Here is an 18,735-nt window from a genome sequence, read left to right as displayed (position 1 = left end):
GCCTGAAAGAATGAAAAAAAAATAAGCTTTTCATTCTTGTATGGAAGCAATATTCCATTCAATTCACTTTAACAAGGACTTAGTGATTGCCTTCTGCATACAACAGGCTTCACCAATAGAAAAAGAGGTCTCTTGTATTGCTCTGCATCAATGTCTCATCAACTTATGAAAGATCCTGACAGATTCCAGTAACAAAAACCTTCAGGCCTCTTCAGGCTTGACAAGGAGACTTTTATGGTACAATCAGGGTACATAAAAGATGGTTATGGTTCTCTAAAGATTACCAAGCAAAATTAAATGCCTAAGCTCAAAATTAACAGTGACCTAATTTAATTCCAAAGGAAGGTTGCATCTCACTAAGTTTTGTAACTTTTCTCAATTCTTTTAAATAATTTTTCTCAATTTTTAATCTTTTTAATTCAGCATTTTCTTCTTTCTTGAAACAAACATAATCAATTGCTATTTATTTGACCTCTCATTGATGTACCTACATTGTCTATTTTACTTTGATTATGCCTTGTGTTTTTCCTCCTTCTACTCCCCTTTCTATGACTGATGGATCCTACAAATTTACTAGAATTCAGGAAAAGTGTTTGGGGATGGGAAATAATGGAGCATCATGGTATTATCTATACTATTGAGTTACACATAATATGGCCATGGTCATACCTCCAAAAGGCCCTACATTACTTTCTTGCTCTCTACTGTGATTTTATTAGAGTCAGAAAGCCTGCATTCAAATTGCAGTTTTGATGTTCCCTGTTTGATTTTGGACAATTATTTTAATCATACTGGGTCTCAATTCCCTTTTATGTGCAATAAGGGGCTTGTTTAAATAATATTTGTGTTCTAAATCCTACAATTTTACTTTTAAAGTATTTCTATATAATTCCCATAACACAGTATTTGACAGCCTATATATTTTGTTTTTAATTGGTATGTATATTTGGAGGAAGATTGTTTAAGACAAAAGTTTTCAACTTTTGAGGCTGTATAAATTTTCCTTATTGCTTTCTTTGACAAGCAAATCTTACCTGCAGGTATGCTAGGTCAAATTGTAAAGTGGAAAAAATGGTGAGATTTTAGATTTGGAAAGGACATTAGAAATTACAAATCATCTTGTTATATTTTATAGCTAAATGTTCTGGGGTCCATTGATGTCAGGACTTGTCCAAAATCATACACCAGATTTTAGGACACATATAGTATCAAATCCCTTCTTATCTTCATTTGGGAATCCTGAAATTTAAAAGTCCTTTTATTATATCCCTGATGTTCTCTAGAATATGATTTAAAATTTACTCAGTGAACTGAGTATCATTTGGAGTTCAATAAATGAGCATGTACAATAAAAGTATATAATTTTGTCATTAGGGAAATTTTAATAAATGGAGAATATTTATCCTAAAATGAACAACTTTCCATACTTCAGTGAGGCAAAATTATGCTATTAAACCACACAACTTGGACTAACACAGACATTTATTAGCTGTGTAAACCTGGCAAGTCCTTTCTCACCTCTCTCAGCCTATTTCCTCAGCTATCAAATGGAGATGATAATAATAGCACATGCCTCAGATGATATGATGTAACATTTGTATAGTGCTTTGCAAAGCTTAAAGCACTATATAAATCCTATTATTATTATTATTATTATTTAATGGCCTGGAAATGATCACTAAAATTCCTTTTTTTTTATCATCAATGATCATTTGATTACAGCTTAGTGATGTCCTTCCAACCTATCCTGAAATATTCTTGTTCTGGTCTCTGTAAATTTTTCATAGAGATTACACCCAAAACAGTTGAATCTTGCTTCTAATTCTGATAATGATTCTGGAAGGTCTCAGACTGTCCATCTATCAACCTTTCTTCCTGGTACATAAGTGGCCTACTGCCTTTCATAGTTTAATGTGTTCTGGGTGATTTTTTTAATGCCAATTGTCATACAAATATTATTTTTTTGGTGAGGCAATTTAGGTTAAGTGGTTTGCCCAGAGTTCACACAGCTAGGAATTATTAAGTGTCTGAGGCCATATTTGAATTCGGATTCCCCTGACTTCTGGATTGGTGCTCTATTCACTGTGCTGTCCCCACAAATATTATTACTTATAATATTCTTCAGTCTATTCATATCCAACTACAGAGACCATAGTGTTCCATTTCAGCTATTAAATGTTCCTGTATGAGAGTTCTATCACCTGAAATGTCTTTTTTTCATATCCAAACTGTGGGTTATATGGTATTACTCTATGAATGAGCAGATAGAATTCATGTTTCCAAAAAGAGAAATGAATGCCATGAAATCAGTCCAATTGGGAGCCAAAAAAACACAACAATTTCAACATTAAGGCTGAATTTGATGGCTCCCAATGCCACAATACATTTTAAAGTAACTTTGATTGAAAGAAATAAAAACTAATGATACCAACATTAAGGCGAATGTTCACAGAAAGCTGTTGCCTTCAATAGAACCATGGGGCTAATTTCTGTTATAGACTGGGCTCTGAGAGATCAATAAATGTGATCTTGTGACAATCAAATAAGTAGTAGATGTCTCACTCAGATGTCCCAACATGCCCTAAAGTTGAATGTGCTATGTATACAGCTTATTTGTAAATATACTAGATATCTTTGCCATATCCCAATTTCTCCATTGCCAGTGGTGGCTGGCACTATGATTCTGGCTATCAAGAAAAATAGGCTTATTTAGGATAATCTTCAGGTTTTTAAAAATTCTATTCTTAATCCATTGCCATCTTTTAGTAGATTCTCTTATTCTTTCCCCTTCCTGCAATAATCCCTTTCCTTTTGAATCCCATAAGTCACAGGCAATATCCAAGGATAATCACTATTAAGAGAGCTTCTTTATCAAACCCAACCACCTGTTTTCAATTATCTTATGATATGATACTGATCACAGCTCCACATCAATTCTATTCATTCAGTGAGCACTTTGTCACTTATTCTATTAATCTAACAAATATTTACTGAGTATTACTTGCATGCAAAATAATATATAGTAAATGCTATGGAGGTAAGGTGTGGGGAGTTTGTAAATGAAACATTTAGCAAGCAATGATAAAATTATAAATAAGATGGAAATATAATTCAGGTTATTCTTATTTTTATTTACAGAAATAATTTCTATTCAGGTATAAATTGGATTACATGATCTGAAAAGGATTTTCCTATCATCATGATCTATAATTTTATAATTTTAACCTATTTGTTGTTTACCCTTCACTCAGATTATTCTTGGTGGCAGAAAAGTAGAATGAGGAGATAATACAGTTGTCCTACTACATTGCTAGGCTGGAATGATCTTGTCCCTCTGCTCTGGTTATCATTGTTTTTCCTTTGCTTCAATATTTTATGCAGTGTTCACCTTCAACCTTGCCATACAAAGTCTACCTTTCTATAGCCACTGACTCTAGCAAGTTCCATACCTTTATGCCAATTCTCTCTTTCCTAGCATTTTCTATAAAGCACTAATAATTTTAGTTACACTTTCTTATGTTTCTCCTTAAATATTCAGCTAGATAGAATACATACTTCAGTAGGTGCTGTGAGAATTACAAAGAGAGCACAAAACATACTGTCCATGCTCTGAAGTTCATTATTCTGTAAAGAAGGAATTTATCATCTGCCATTTCTCAATATTCAATTATGCATTTTGTCAGAGGAAGCTATTAGCAAATCATAAGACTATTATTATTTTATTGCTATTCTCTATTTTTGTCATCCTTTAGATGGTCCTACTTATCTAAGGTAGCATAGCATAATGGAAAAGAGAAAAAAGACAGATGATTTGTTATCAGGACAGAGCTCTATTCCAGTTATGGGTATGGTTCTTTCTGAGTAAATTTGGTAGTGATCACGGAAGTAATGTAACTTCTCTGAGTCTCAGTATTCTCATCTGTAAAACTTTAAAGCACTTTAAAAATAATTAACCCAAGATTTCCTGTGTCACTTTGTCTATTATTTTTTCCCTATTACCACTATCTAGGTGACCTGTCCTTGATATACTTCATGCCAACAAATAATCAGGAGCCCCGAGCTGGAAAAATCTATTGGTCAGAAGAGATCAGTGCCTCTCCTCAGGAAACATGTTAAGAATGATGACTTTGGAAGCAGACTAAGAGAGGAGGAAAAATAGGTAGGTAATATATTTGCATAGCAAGAACAACAATATTACAGTTCTAGAAGTAGAGGGATACACAGAAGCCAGACATTCTGAATCCCTTTTACAGATGAGGAGACTGAGATGAGAGGACATTACTGAAGCAGGACTGAGTCCTGCTTTCTTTGTGTCCCAGTTACTTGATCTAACAAAGACTTTCTCTATCATGCACTCCTTTTATCTTTTTTCTTTAGAATGCAAGCTCTCTGAGGACAAGGATTATCTTTCTCCCTGTATTTGTTTTCCTAAAATTCTTGGGAGGTGATAAGTACTTTATATATTCTAGTTATTGGATTATATGTGATTGAAAACTTCTTTTGACAAGTGACCAAGTCTTCTATTTGTAATTCCTTCAGTGCTAGGTGTAAGATGTACAAACTGATGACATTGTACTGACTCACCAGACTACTGTTATATATTATTTAGAATGACTACATCAGTACAATTCTAATGAAAATATTAACATAGGCAAAACACAAAGGTTAATGTTACCTGTTGCCGTTTTTCAAATTCCAACTTGATCCTGGACTTAATGCAATTACAAGTATCTTGATAGGTCTGCTGTAGAGCTAGTTCCATGAGATGCTTGTGGTAGGCTCCTGCCAGGTTTCCACAGATGAAAATGATAACATTTGCTAGTATCTAAAGGAATAAAAAGATGGTAATTATATTTTATTATTTGATTTTCATCAATCAACAAATCAGGAATTTTCTTACTGAAACTCACATTTATATATCATTACCATCTATAACAAGCAGTCACTATATATCTAAAATATGCCCCAAAACAATGAAAATGGACAGCAATTTTAGAGGGAATATATCAGTTAGGGATGGAGATGCCTTTTGCAGAAGGCTATATTGGATTGAATGTGGAAGGAAGTTAGAGGCTCCAATAGCTAAAAGTGAGGAAGAAAAGCATTTAGTTCTGCAGAAGTTAGTTAGAAAGCATGGAGTAGAGAGATATCTTTTGCTATATGTCAAGAATAGTAAGGACAGTATAAATGTATTGCAGAGAATGTGGGCCAGCAGAAAGTGTAAGAAGAAAGAAGGACCCAACATGTATTAAACACGTCCTATGTGCTAGGCTCTTTCACCAAGCACTTTATAAATATTATCTAATTAAAGCTCCACAACAACCCTACAAGTATGTTATTTACCCCATTTTGCAGATGAGGAGACTGAGGTAGAGAGAGGTTAGATGACTTTTCCAGTGATAGCAAGTATGGCTGGCTTGAACTTAGACCTTACTAATTTCAGGCTCAGTACTTTATCCACTGTAGCAACTAACTGTCCAGAAGACTGGAAAGTTAGGACAATACCAGATTATGAATGGGTGGAAAAGAAAAAATATTCATCAACAATCACCAAGAGATAATATGAACTCTGATGGCTATTATATTCATCAAAAGTTTGTAGCACCTTCAAACAGCATTTATTGAGGGACAATTTCACTGATATTCCTTTGTTTTCTAAGATAATTATTCTGACTTCCTATATAACTATTAAGACTCTCCTAGAGGACTGTTACAAAATTTCATCTGTTAATTTGAAAAAAATTTATTAGGCCAAAACCAGAAGTATCAGCATAATTGAATAGATTAATACTTACCTGTTAAATTATGAAAATAATATAAGGGAAATCCTGGATAAGAAATAAGGTTCTTTAAATGGACACTTGGCATTGCTCAAGTCCCTTTAGCTTTCTGTACCTGTTTTCTTATTTGTAAAATGAGATCACTGGACTCTGTGATATCTAAGGTCTCTCTGAGCCAATAACCAATTCAGAAATCTTTAGCTGTAAAAGTAATCAAAGAGAAACAGTCCTCCATGTAGGGGGCCAAATAGCTGATAAAATAGATGACAGACTCAGAATCCAAATGTATATCAAGAGGCTAGGTGGAAAAGGAGGCACAGTATGGAAAGAGTGAATTTAAAGTTAAACTGTTTGGATTTGAATCCTGCTTCTGCTAATTTCTGACTGGGCAAATCCTTTAACTTCCCTGGGCTTCCATAAAGCAATCAATAAAACAGATTGTACTAGATGACCTCTATAATTTTATACAAATTTGAAAATCTTTTGATAATAAATCAGTCTCTTCACTGTAGTTGGAGTGAAAATAGTAAGTCTTGGTGAACTCCCTGACCACCTATTTCGAAGAGATTTGTATCTCCCTAAAGAGGAATTCAGTTTCTGCTCTCCAATGTACAGAGTTAATTAGATGCTGCCATCACTTGCTGCTGTAAAGTGACAGCCCTAAGTACTAATAACACTGTGAGCTTTGTTAGTGTGGAACCCTTTGCAAAACAGTAGTATAAGGTAGCAAAAGGATGAAAGGAGTGAATACCCAAACAAGAAGCAGCTTTTGTCTCACACCCACATCCCTGTTCTAACAAAATACTAAACTTCACTGTTATTAAATGTTGTTATGAAAAACAACAATAATAGTTCTCCAGGAGGAGAAATTTTGTCCCCTCCCATGAAAACATAAAGCCCAAAAGAATGTAAACACATTAAAGAATAAATTTCTCCAAAATCGAAATTAAAGATGAAAGTGTACCATAAAAGAAACCGCTGGTGTTTATCATACTGGAATATGATCAGGATTACCACAGTGCCCTGTATAAGTGGAAGTTACCATTATAAATGACTGAGCTATAAAAGATTACATGATTAAAAATTTAAAAACAAAAACAAGAAGGAAAAAATTACCTGTTAGTAAGTGGGGATCAAATGAGAGACAGAAGTTATCACAGAAGATAGAATGGATAGTTTTGATTGCATAAAAATGATTTTGTAAAAATAAAATAAATTAGGAAACAGAAAATAAGAGGAAAATCTTTATGACTAAGTTCTCTGCTAAAAAATTTGCCTCCTAAATATTTAAATATGATATTGGGCTTCAGTTTTTACACATATGAAATAAAGTGCTAGGAGTAGGTGGCCTCTAAGATTCTTTCTAGCTCTTCAGTTATGACCTTTTAATCCAAGAGTCTTAGAGGTATGTTAGTTTCTATGTTGTCTTTTTAAAAAACAATTGTCAAAATTATGCAAGTTTGAAATGTTCCCTTAATCTTTCCTAGTCTTTTTCCTAATATTGCCTTCTCTTTCATCCCCTCCCTTCTCTTCACTTCCCCTTTGCTTCCTTCCTTCCTTCCTTCTTCCTTCCTCCCTCCCTCCCTTCCTTCCTCCTTCCCTTCCTCCTTTCCTTTTTTCCTCCCTCTCTTCCTTCCTTCCTCCCTCCCTTCCTCCCTCCCTTCCTTCTTCCCTCCCTCCCTTTCCCTCTTGTTCTTTCTTTCTTTCTTTCTTTCTCTCTCTCTCTCTCTCTCTCTCTCTTTCTTTCTTTCTTTCTTTCTTTCTTTCTTTCTTTCTTTCTTCTCCAACTTCCCAACAATTCTTAGAGAGCAGACCATATTCAATCACTTAGTTGTCTCTTGAGGATTATCTAATCAGTTCATCAGGTATGCACAGTATGAATGATAAGAAATTATATGGATCTGCTTTAAAAACCTCTACCTATGGAAAACTCTATATTCCTCTGGAATCTGCCATATTTTACAAAGCCTGTAGTCATGTTATATTAGCATTATATAGTGTCTACCCACATGAACAGAGAGAAACTTAGTTGTAAATAGTGTTTTAATTTTGGCATAGGAACTATAAAAAATGTAAACAATGGATAGGAAAATGTTTACCATGCAGATGTTCACTCATAGTTTCTGGTAAACCTAGACCCATACACCCTCACATTCATAGTAAAAGGACCTCCCTCAATTCAGAAATCTGACTCCTTTCATTGTTCCCCTATGTCCACTCCTTCTGTGGTTAGACAAAAGAATGTTGAAAATAGAAAATATTTTTTAGCAAATGTTTGACTGATATCATTTAGTAGGACTTGTTAGGTTTCTAGACTAAATTTCCCTTTCTTCTACTATGGGATATGGGTTCTGGATCCTGAGTAATAGGTCCTGAGAACCAGATATTTTATTTTTGACTTTTAAAATTTATTTTATTTTTAATTTATAGAATAAAAAAAGTTTGCAATAAAAGATTATTGCTCTTGAACTAAAAATCTGTTATGTACAATTTACTATTCCTTTTAAATATATAATAATGCTATATAAATTTATTTTTTTCCTTTTTCCCTCCCAGAGATAGCTATATATACAAAAATCATTGAAAGCTTACTTCTATTTTTCAGTTATTTATCTAGACATAAATAGTATCTTCCTTTATATGTCTTTTGTAATTGATTTAGATATTCATAATAGTCAAAATGACTTATCTGCTCAAAACTGTTCTTAAAACAATATTGTTGTTACTGCATACAATGTTTTCTTTCTGCTTATTTCACTTTTCATTATTTCATGCAAGTCTATCCATGTTTTTCTAAAAGCATTGAGCTCATTCTTTCTTATAGCACAGGGGTAGTCCATCCCAATCATGTTCTATAACTTTCCAGTCATTTACCAAATGATAAGCATCCCCAAGATTTCAGGCTTTTTTTTTTCTTTTTGTTGCCACAAAGAGATTGTATAAGACATTTTAGAACATATAGATGTTCTTTTTTCTCCCACTTTTCCACAATTATCCTAGTAGTGGGTCAATGAGTATATAATTGATTTGGTTTTGTTTAATAAGTATTTTGTTGCCGGTAAGTACTGGAAAAAGAAGGGGGAGGCAAAGATGAAGAAGACAAATAGGGAATCTTTTCCTCTTTACCATCTCATCCCCTTTTTGATCCTGTCTCTGACTTTAATTTATTCACTTCAAGTTTCTAATGGCTAAAAAGTAGGCCCTATCCAGTCTCCATCTCTAACTTCTCACCATTGTCTACAATCCATCTATTTTGGTGTCATGTTGTCACATTTACTTTTCATTTTCTGTCCCACTCTCTAAGAAGTAGCCTGTAGAGGGAAGGGAGAAAAGAACCACATGACTGAAGGAAGAGTGGTGGATACTTAATATTATGAAGATGCCTGTAGGGGTAATGGAAAGAGGGTAAGATTTATAATCCTACCTCTAACAATTACTAACTGTAAATATGGTCAAATTATCTAAATTCACTGAATCTCAGTTATTCATCAATAATATGGGGATACTAAATACTTGTAATTCTTTTCTACCAAGATTATTGTGAGAATCAAATAAGATACTGCATTTATAGTGCTTTGCAATCTTTAAGACTCTGTAGTAAGGGAACTTACTACTTATATTGTATTTATTCATTTTTCAGTTGTGTCTGACTCTTTGTGATGCAATTTGGGATTTTATTGGCAAAGACACTGGAGTTGTTTGCCATTTTCTTCTCCAGTTCATTTTGCAGATGAAGAATCGAGGCAAATATGGTTAAGAAAATTGCCTAGGGTGACATAGTTAGTAAGTGACTGAGGTAAAATTTCAACTCAAAAAAGAGTGTTCCTGACTCCAGCTCTGACACTCTATCCACTGTGCCACCTAAATGCCTTATTCTATATCTTTCAGAATAATAAAGTAAGGCAAAAACTGTGAGGCATGAAGGAGATTATCATTAATAATGAATGGGATTAATAACATTAACAGCTGAAAATTATAAAATAATTTACATGAGGGTGGAGCCAAATAGTGGAGCGAAGACATGTCTTTTTCTGAGCTCTCCCTAATGTCCCTCAAATTAACAACAAATCAAGCTTCTGAACTAATTTTGGAGTGACAGAACTCACAAATATTTGTGGTGTAACAAATGTCCAGCAGAAGATAATTTGGAAATCTTCAGAAAAGAGCTGTTTCAATTGGGCATAGTGGATAGGGTATGGGAGGCAGAAGTGTGGAGAGGAGGTAGACTGAGGGCAGGCAGCTAAGCTCAGGTACCCAAGCACAGACAGTGCAGAGACTCAGGGTGGTATGGGCTCTGTACTCTGAGGAATCTATTGAGAGAAATCTACAGCAGTGTTGACTACTCTGATTTTGTTGCAAGCCAGTTTTTTTTAATAGCCTTTTATTTACAGGTTATATGTATGGGTAACTTTACAGCATTAACAATTGCCAAACCTCTTGTTCCAATTTTTCACCTCTTACCCCCCAGCCCCTCCCCCAGATGGCAGGATGACCAGTAGATGTTAAATATATTAAAAATAAATTAGATACACAATAAATATACATGACCAAACCGTTATTTTGCTGTACAAAAAGAATCAGACTCTGAAATATTGTACAATTATGCAAGCCAGTTTTTACAGCAGATTAGCCTTAAAACATACAACACAAATATAGAAGGCAAATAATGAGCCCCTAAACTCCAGATTATAGTGGGACCTGGACACATCCACCCAGCACCAGAAGTAAGTCAGCATTGACCCAGTGCAGCCATTGTCACCTGTAGAGGAAGCTTGGACAATCTCCCCTTTGCCTTAAAAGCAGACCTCAATTTTAAAAAATGAGCAAAGAAGCAAAAAAGAACTCTGACCATAGATAATTCAAATTTAATGGAAACAAACTAGAACCATTCCTAATGAAAACAAGGTGAAACAAGGTGCCCATTATCACATTACATTCAATATTGTATTAGAAAAGCTAGTTTTGGCAATAAGAAAAGAAAAAGAAATAAAAGGAATTAGATTAAGTAATGAGCAAATCAAATTATCACTCTTTGCAGATGATATGGTGATATTCTTAGAGAACCCTAAAGAATCAACTAAAAAACTCCTAAAAACAATTCATAACTAGCAAAGTTTCAGGAATAACAAAAGATCAAGAATTTCAAGGGAATTATTTAAAAGAATGCCATTGAAGGTGCCTTATATGTACCAGACCTAAAACTATATTATAAAGCAGTAGTCATCAAAACCATTTGGCACTAAGAAATAGAATACTCAATCAGTGGAAAGGTTAGGTTCCCAGGACAAAATAGTCAATGACTATAATAATCTAGTGTTGGACAAACCCAAAGACCACAGCTTTTGGAATAAGAATTCATTATTTGATAAAAACTACTGGGAAAATTGGATACTACTATGACAGAAACTAGGCATTGACCCACATTTAACACCATATATGAAGATAAAGTTGAAATGGGTTCATGATTTAGACATAAAAAGTGATATCATAAGCAAATTAGTAGAACATAGGATAGTTTACCCTTCAGATCTATGGAGAAGGAAGGAATTTGTGATTAAAGAACTGGAACTCATTATTGAACACAAACTACATAATTTTAATTATATTAACTTAAAAAGTTTTGTACAAACTGAACTAATGCAGACAAAGTTAAAAGGGAAGTAATAAATTGGGAAAACATTTTTATATTCAAAGGTTCTGATAAAGGCCTTATTTCTAAAATATATGAAGAACTGACATATCTATAAGAATTCAAGCCATTATCCAATTGATAAATTTTCAAAGTATATGAGCAGACAATTTTCAGTTGAAGAAATTGAACCCATTTCTACTCATATGAAAAGATGTTCCAAATCATTATTGATCAGAAAAATGCAAATTAAGACAACTTTGAGGTACCACTTGATACATCTCTCCGATTGGCTAAGATGATAGGAAATGATAATGATGAATGTTGGAGGGGGCATGGGAAAACTGGGACACTAATACATTGTGAGTAGAATTGTGAACTGATCATTCTGCAGATCAGTTTGGAACTATGCTCAAAGAGTTATCAAACTGTTCATACCCTTTGATCCAGCAGTGTTTCACACAGAGATCTTATACACAAAGAGATCTTAAAGTTTGTGGCAGCCTTTTTTGTAGTGGCAAGAAATTGGAAACTGAGCGGATGCCCATCAATTGGAGAATGGTTGAATAAGTTATTTTTTTGTAAATGCTATGGAATATTATTGTTCCATAAGAAATGATCAGCAGGATGATTTTAGAGGGGCCTGGGGAGACCTACATGAACTGATGCTAAGTGAAAAGGGCAGACCCAGGTGATCATTGTACACTGCAACAAGACTATATGATAATTAATTCCCTGATGGACATGGCTCTTCTTGACAATGAGATAATTCAGGCCAGTTCCAATGATTTTGTGATGATAAGAGCCATCTACATCCAGAGAGAGGGCTGTGGGAACTGAGTGTGTAGCTCAACATAACATTTTCACTTCTTTGAATGTTGTTGTTTGCTTGAATTTTATTTTCTTTCTCATTTTTTTCATTTTTGATCTAAATTTTCTTGTGTAGCAAGATAATTGTATAAATATGTATGCTTATATTGGATTTACATATATATATTTTTTTACCATGTTTAATATATATTGGATTACTTGCCATATGGGGAGGGAGCAAGAAGTAAGGGGGTAAATTGGAAAAAAAACGTTTTTCAAAGATCATTGTTGAAAAACCATCCCTGCATATGTTTTAAAAAATAAAAAAGATTCAATAAAAAATAAAATAATTTATACATATTGTAAATTGAAAAATGTTTAATTTTATTTTGAGATTCTAGGTATAGATTGATAGGACCCATAGATCCACTGGATTTCTACAGGAGTCAATATAGCTCTCTTGTACTTTCCAGTCTGGAAAGGACCTAAGAGTTCATTCTAAAGGAATTCTAGCTTAGGGACATAATTTAGTTAATAAAATACTCCCCAAAGCATTTCAAAAGCCCTCCCAACACTAGAACCAATTTAGTCTTACTGACCTTGCAGATGACCAGAATCAGGCAAGAAGCTTGCTTTTCTCACCACCCCTCCCTGAGATTAGATGAACCCTCTGTGGGAAATAGGGAAGAGTATGTTGGGCACATATATTATTGTGGACCTGGGCACCATAAGAATTTGAGAAAGGTTGTATGAGCTTATAGATTTCCACCACTACTTTGGCCAAAATTATTGCACAACTGGAGCTGACAAACCACTGGAGCTAAAAGAAATTTAGTGTTATATGTTATGTTTTTTTTAGTTCTAAAAATACCTGCCCTAATTTCTTTTAGTTCCTAAGGACATGAGAAACTGGATTTCATGAAGATAATACATATAGACATGTGTTTTGAGTTTGATTCATTAAGTCTCCTTGCATACAGCACTGATTTATCTAAATGAGAAAAATAGTGTCTTGCATTAATTACATGCTATGGTGCATTGCATAAAGTAGATATTTAATAAATGACAAATGATATTTTATTATCTGAGTCCTTAGCATACAGGACTAGGGTCGTAAGTTTTAAAAAATAAAATAAAGCATATGTTAAATATGCAAATTTGTCAAAAGTAATGTGTATTAGAGATGAAAGGGAGAGGAAAAAAAACCCTGACATGTCTTTAAGAAACCTAATGATGAATATTGATCAAAACTATACCACTGCACAAACAATTGCTGCTTTAATAAAGTAAGTCTTGTTAGAGACAAGAAAACTAACAGATACAAATTTTCTGACCTGATCTGATAAACACAGCTCCAGGGAATTACAATCTCACTGCAGTTTCACTAGAGGCTTTTGTAGATACACCATAAACTTCTTCTCCCATGAATTAAATTTGATTTCTTGCCCAGACTTCTTGATTTCTTGTTATTTATCATATGATTAAATTGTAATGGGAGACACTGCTCTCTAGCTGATAAAAATTAATGATGAATTGACAGAGATCAAAATAAGCCTGAGCTGATAATTCATGGAAATTACATATTAGTAAAAGAAGGGGGCACTAGCTAGAACAGTGAAACCAGATTGTTGTGGATGACAAGTTTCAGGTGAGTAGTATGAAACTTAGACTTGTAATATGAGAGACCCTTGGCATCCTACAGGAAAAACCAATAGAAATAATGATGATAATGATCACTGTTGATTGACAGCATTATTATGCATGTTTATACTGTATCTATTAGCCCTACAAGAATCTTTTTGTATACTGCATGTATTAGTTTGTATCCAACTGCCTTTGAGTTGAGTATTCAAAGAAACCAGGTGTGAAGCAGAATACACTGTCTACTATAATAACAAAGACATATTGAAAAGACCTCTTGTTCCTATCAGTTTCTAATCATTCCAAATTTGATTTCTAATAGTAGAATTGATATTTATATAATGATTATATTTTAACTGAGTTATCTCATTTCATTTACATAACATACTTATAAAGATAATGAAAGGCTATCAGAGGTAAGAGATAATAGATTTATTTTGCGTGGTCACAAAAGGCAGAATGAGAAGCATCATTGGAGGTCACAAAAAGGAAACACTGGGGCTGTAATGCAAGAAAAAAAGTTCTTAACATTTCTGACCATCCAAAAGTATAATGAGCTACCTTGGGAAGCAATAAAAACTGGAGGAATGTTTATTTGCTATATTATTGCAATACATCTTTGTGTGGTATGAGATAGACTAGATGTCATTCTTACTTTCAGAATTACAGGCAGTGCAATCTTCCCCATATTGTAAATGGAGGAGCTAATAGACTTATTCAAAATTATTTAGTTAGAAAATGTCATTGCTTACATTGAAATTCAAGCCTTCTGATATAAATATTTTCTCTTTTCTCTAGGATCCAGTCACCTTTCAGACAACAGCTAAAAATCATGTAGAAAGAGATGAGTCTGTTGGATTTCAAATATATATTTGATATATATTTATATCAATCCCCCCATGAAATCTATTGAACACAACTCATCTTTAAAAATTAAAAGGCTGAATTAATTAACCTTGCAAAGATCCAGACCTGTAATTCTTGCCTTGGAGAATGAAGTTAGGACTAAATCTTGTTTCTTCTCAAAACCAAATAAAATGTAGATTAGGAGAAAGAAGATTATTCCCTATTTGATATACTGTCTTACCACTGTTCATAAAAGGAAAGATAACAAAGGGAAAACTACTAAATTCTGCTTTAGTAAAGGTATAAGGAAACAAAGTTAAGAGAAAACCAATTGATGATTAGTGAATGGTACTTGTCTGTACTATTGTTACCTAAATGAATAAAGCACAGCACTGTTCTTAATGCTTTACTCATATTTCTTCATTTGATTCTCACAACAACTCTGTGAGGTAAATGGTATCATTACCACATTTTATAGTTGAGGAAAGTAAGGCAAGCAGAGATTAAGTGATTTGTACAAATTTAACTAGCTAGTAAGTGTTTGAGGCCAGATTTGAACTCCTAGAATTCTCAACTCCAACTCTAGAATTCTATCCACTATGGCATCCATGCCTGGACATAAAAGTTTTAAAAGAAGGGATTAGATGGCACAATAAATTGAGTGCTGGATCTGGAGTCATAAAGACTAAACTCAATCTAATATTGGCCAAGTCATTTGACTTCTCCTTCCCTCAGTTTTTCCATCTGTAAAAAGGCATAATAATAGTACCTCTCTCCCAGGATTGTTGTGAAGATAAACTGAAATAATCTTAAAAGCCCTTTGCATATTTTAAAGCATTCTATAAAAGCTAGCTTTTATTATAGTTGTTTTTTTTTCTTCTAATTTCTATGGGAGACAGCAAACATTGCTTTTAAGATTAATAATCTAAGTATCATCTTTTGGGGATGTTAATGGATAAACCAAAAAGTGACCAAATATTCCCTGCTTATATGGCGCTAAGAAAATGTAGTGATTTGTTTTTGACCAGAGGTTTTATGCTCAAAGTTGTCAAGACACTAAACAATGGTTATTAGAAGAGCAACAGATTATTAACATCAGATTGGGGAGTAGCTTTACTTATTTTGTAATATTACATAATATTAAAAGAAATCAGAAGCTAATACTCTCCTCTAGATTTGTCAATTCCCCATTATTAGGAGTAGAAACAAAAGTCCTATAACTTCCTTGAATTACAATGTTGCTTCTGTGAGAGCAGAGCATGGTTCACCTTTGTCTGAATATCTCCAGCACCAAATATAAGACCAAGTACATTAAATAATGCTAATAAATGCTTGCTTGATGCCCAACCTCTAATTTTTTTTGCAATTATTTTTATAATATAAACAAAAAACACTGATTAATTTGAGTGTACTAAATTAGAATTTGTAATGTTGAGGACCTAGTCTAAGCTGAAATGTATCTGCTTATTCTAGAGGTCTTACTAAATAAATTGTTGATAGAAATTTTCAGATGTAATATTTAAACTATGTATTTCCATTGATTTTAAAAACCATCAAGAATTTAAGAAACACATTAAGTGCTTAATAAATGCTTTATTTACCTGTCTTTAATTAAAAACAGTTCACTAAAGCAAGTATCTTTTTTTCCCCATAATCCATCACTTATTTATTTATTTATTTTTGGTTATACATTTATATTAAATTTTTAAATACACCTTTCTCTATCACATTGGGAGAGAAAATTAGAACAAAAGGGAAAAAACACAGGATAGGAAAAAAAACCAAATAGAAAAAAGAAATGTACATAGCATGTGTTGATCTATGTTCAGTCCCCATAATTCTCTTTCTGGATGCAGATGGCATTTTCTATCCAAAGCTTATTGGAATTGCCTTGGATCACTGAACCACTGAAAAGACCCAAGTCTTTCATAGCTGATTATTGTTATGAGTCAGAACTCTGTATTTGAAACAAGGTTTCTTACAAATTGTAAGTTAGTGGAATTGATAAGACAATGCTTATCTAGTTTAGCATGGTGATTAATAGTTCCCTAGTTCAGTATGATTGATTTAATCTTACTGCAAATAATGATGCCCTAGTGATATAATGATTGTTTTATACTTAGTATACTGTATATAAGCTGGAATAAACTCAGCCAGAGATATCATTTATGTCCCACCTTTATGGTGTCTGGAGACTGGAGCACAAACCTTCGGACTGAGACAGACTTCAAGACAGAGACTGTGGTGATGGTCCTCCTGCCTCCCTAACAGAAACCAAGACACACTCTGGAAGACCTCAAGAAAGTTAGCCTGGGCCCCAGGCAAGGAAACTAGACTGTGAAGGAGATAATAAAGAATTTGGACTTTACCACCTGGCTATTCTCGTGCTAAAACGAAGGCTTGTTCAGAGATCTCCAGAAAGTCAAGTAGAACACTACATATTATACCACAATCTTGCTGTTACTGTGTACAATGTATTTCTGGTTTTGCTTGTTTCACTCAGCATCAGTTCATGTAAATCATTCCAGGCCTTCCTAAAATCACCTTGTTCATCATTTTTTTATAGAACAATAATATCCAACAATCCTCATATATCATATAAATGGTATATCACCATTTATTCAGCCATCCCCCAATTTATAAGTATCTACTCATTTTCCAATTCTTGCTAAATAGCTATTACAAACATTTTTGCATATGTGGGTCCTTTTCCCTCCTTTATGATTTTCTTGGATTACATACCCAGTAGTGGCACTGCTGGGTCAAAAGGATGCACAATTTTATTTGGGAATAGTTTCAAACTTAAAGCAAATATCTTAAGAAGTTCTAATACAAAATGGTTTCTTTTAATGATTTGAGTGATTATAATTTTTAAAGCTATATATTTTTTTGTTTTTCCCCTCTGAAAATGAAGAAAGACCAAGCCAACAAAATGATAGTCAGTGAAGTTATGCTCCATTCCACATTTAAAAACAAAACAAAACAAAACAAAACATGAAATGCATTATATTTTTAAGTCTTCTTTGGGATCAAGATTGGTCATGGGGTAGGGGGTAAGTCAAGATGGAGGAAAGTAGACAATTCTTTGCCTGAACTCTTCCTAACTTCCCTCAGAAAGACACCAGAACAAATTTCTGAAGAGGTTTTAGAGTGTCAGAACCCACAAATATTTGGACTGTAACAAATTTGCAGTACAAGATATTTTGGAAGAAATTCAGGATAGGTCTGTCTCACTCTATCAATTCCACAGACTTATACCTTGTCTGTCACAGTGCAGGGACCCAGAATGGAGAGGCCTTCACCCCAGGTAGAATCTATTAGGAGGATCTTAGCCAAAATCCAGCAGAGTTTTCTACTCTGTCTTGGTCCCGATGCCAGTAGATCAGCATTTGTGAGACCTCCAATGCAACTAAAGAAGGATAATAGTGAGACTGAACCCCAGCATAATGTAGGACTTGGCCATACCCACATACCATGGGAAAAAAGCCTGCAGAACTTGCCTCTGGGCAGTGTGAAATCTCTATTTTCTGTAGAGCAAACTCTGGACAATCTATCTTTTGTCTTAAGAGTATACCTCAACTTTTTAAAAAGAGCAAAAAAAAAAAAATAAGAACAAACACCCAACAATATCTCTAACCACAGATACGTATTATGGAGACAGGAAGACCAGACCTCAAACCCTAATGACACTAAAGGCAAAATATCTTCTGATGAAATCTCAAAGGATGATATGAATTGGTCTTCAACTCAAAAGACTCTTTTGGCAGAGTTCAATAAAGGATCTTAAAAGAAGTAGAAGAAAAATGGGAAAGAAAATGGAAGTTTTACAGGAGATTTTGGACAAGAAAACTGAAGAAAACTCCTTTTAAAATACATTTGATGAAATGGAAAAAGAAAACAACTCCTTGATACAAAGAGAAATTCCATTTAAAATAACTGTCAATAGTATAAAATATTTGGGAATCTATCTGCCAATGGAAAGTCAGGAACTATATGAGGAAAACTACAAAATGCTTTCCACACAAATAA

At 33.7% G+C, this 18,735-nt stretch overlaps 1 protein-coding gene across 1 annotated transcript in view; it reads right to left on the bottom strand.

The window, feature by feature from the left end:
* Window positions 1-18,735, bottom strand: part of ADCY2 (adenylate cyclase 2) — a 605,008-nt gene that overhangs the window by 271,931 nt on the left and 314,342 nt on the right. Inside the window, exon 4 of the mRNA XM_031946113.1 lies at window positions 4,676-4,825. Within this exon, the coding sequence (XP_031801973.1) occupies window positions 4,676-4,825 (150 nt within the window). The remainder of the gene's footprint in view (window positions 1-4,675; window positions 4,826-18,735) is intronic.

This window comes from Sarcophilus harrisii, chromosome 1 (assembly GCF_902635505.1).
Source record: "Sarcophilus harrisii chromosome 1, mSarHar1.11, whole genome shotgun sequence".
Classification (NCBI taxonomy): domain Eukaryota; kingdom Metazoa; phylum Chordata; class Mammalia; order Dasyuromorphia; family Dasyuridae; genus Sarcophilus; species Sarcophilus harrisii.
This window is presented reverse-complemented; position numbering and strand designations above follow the sequence as displayed.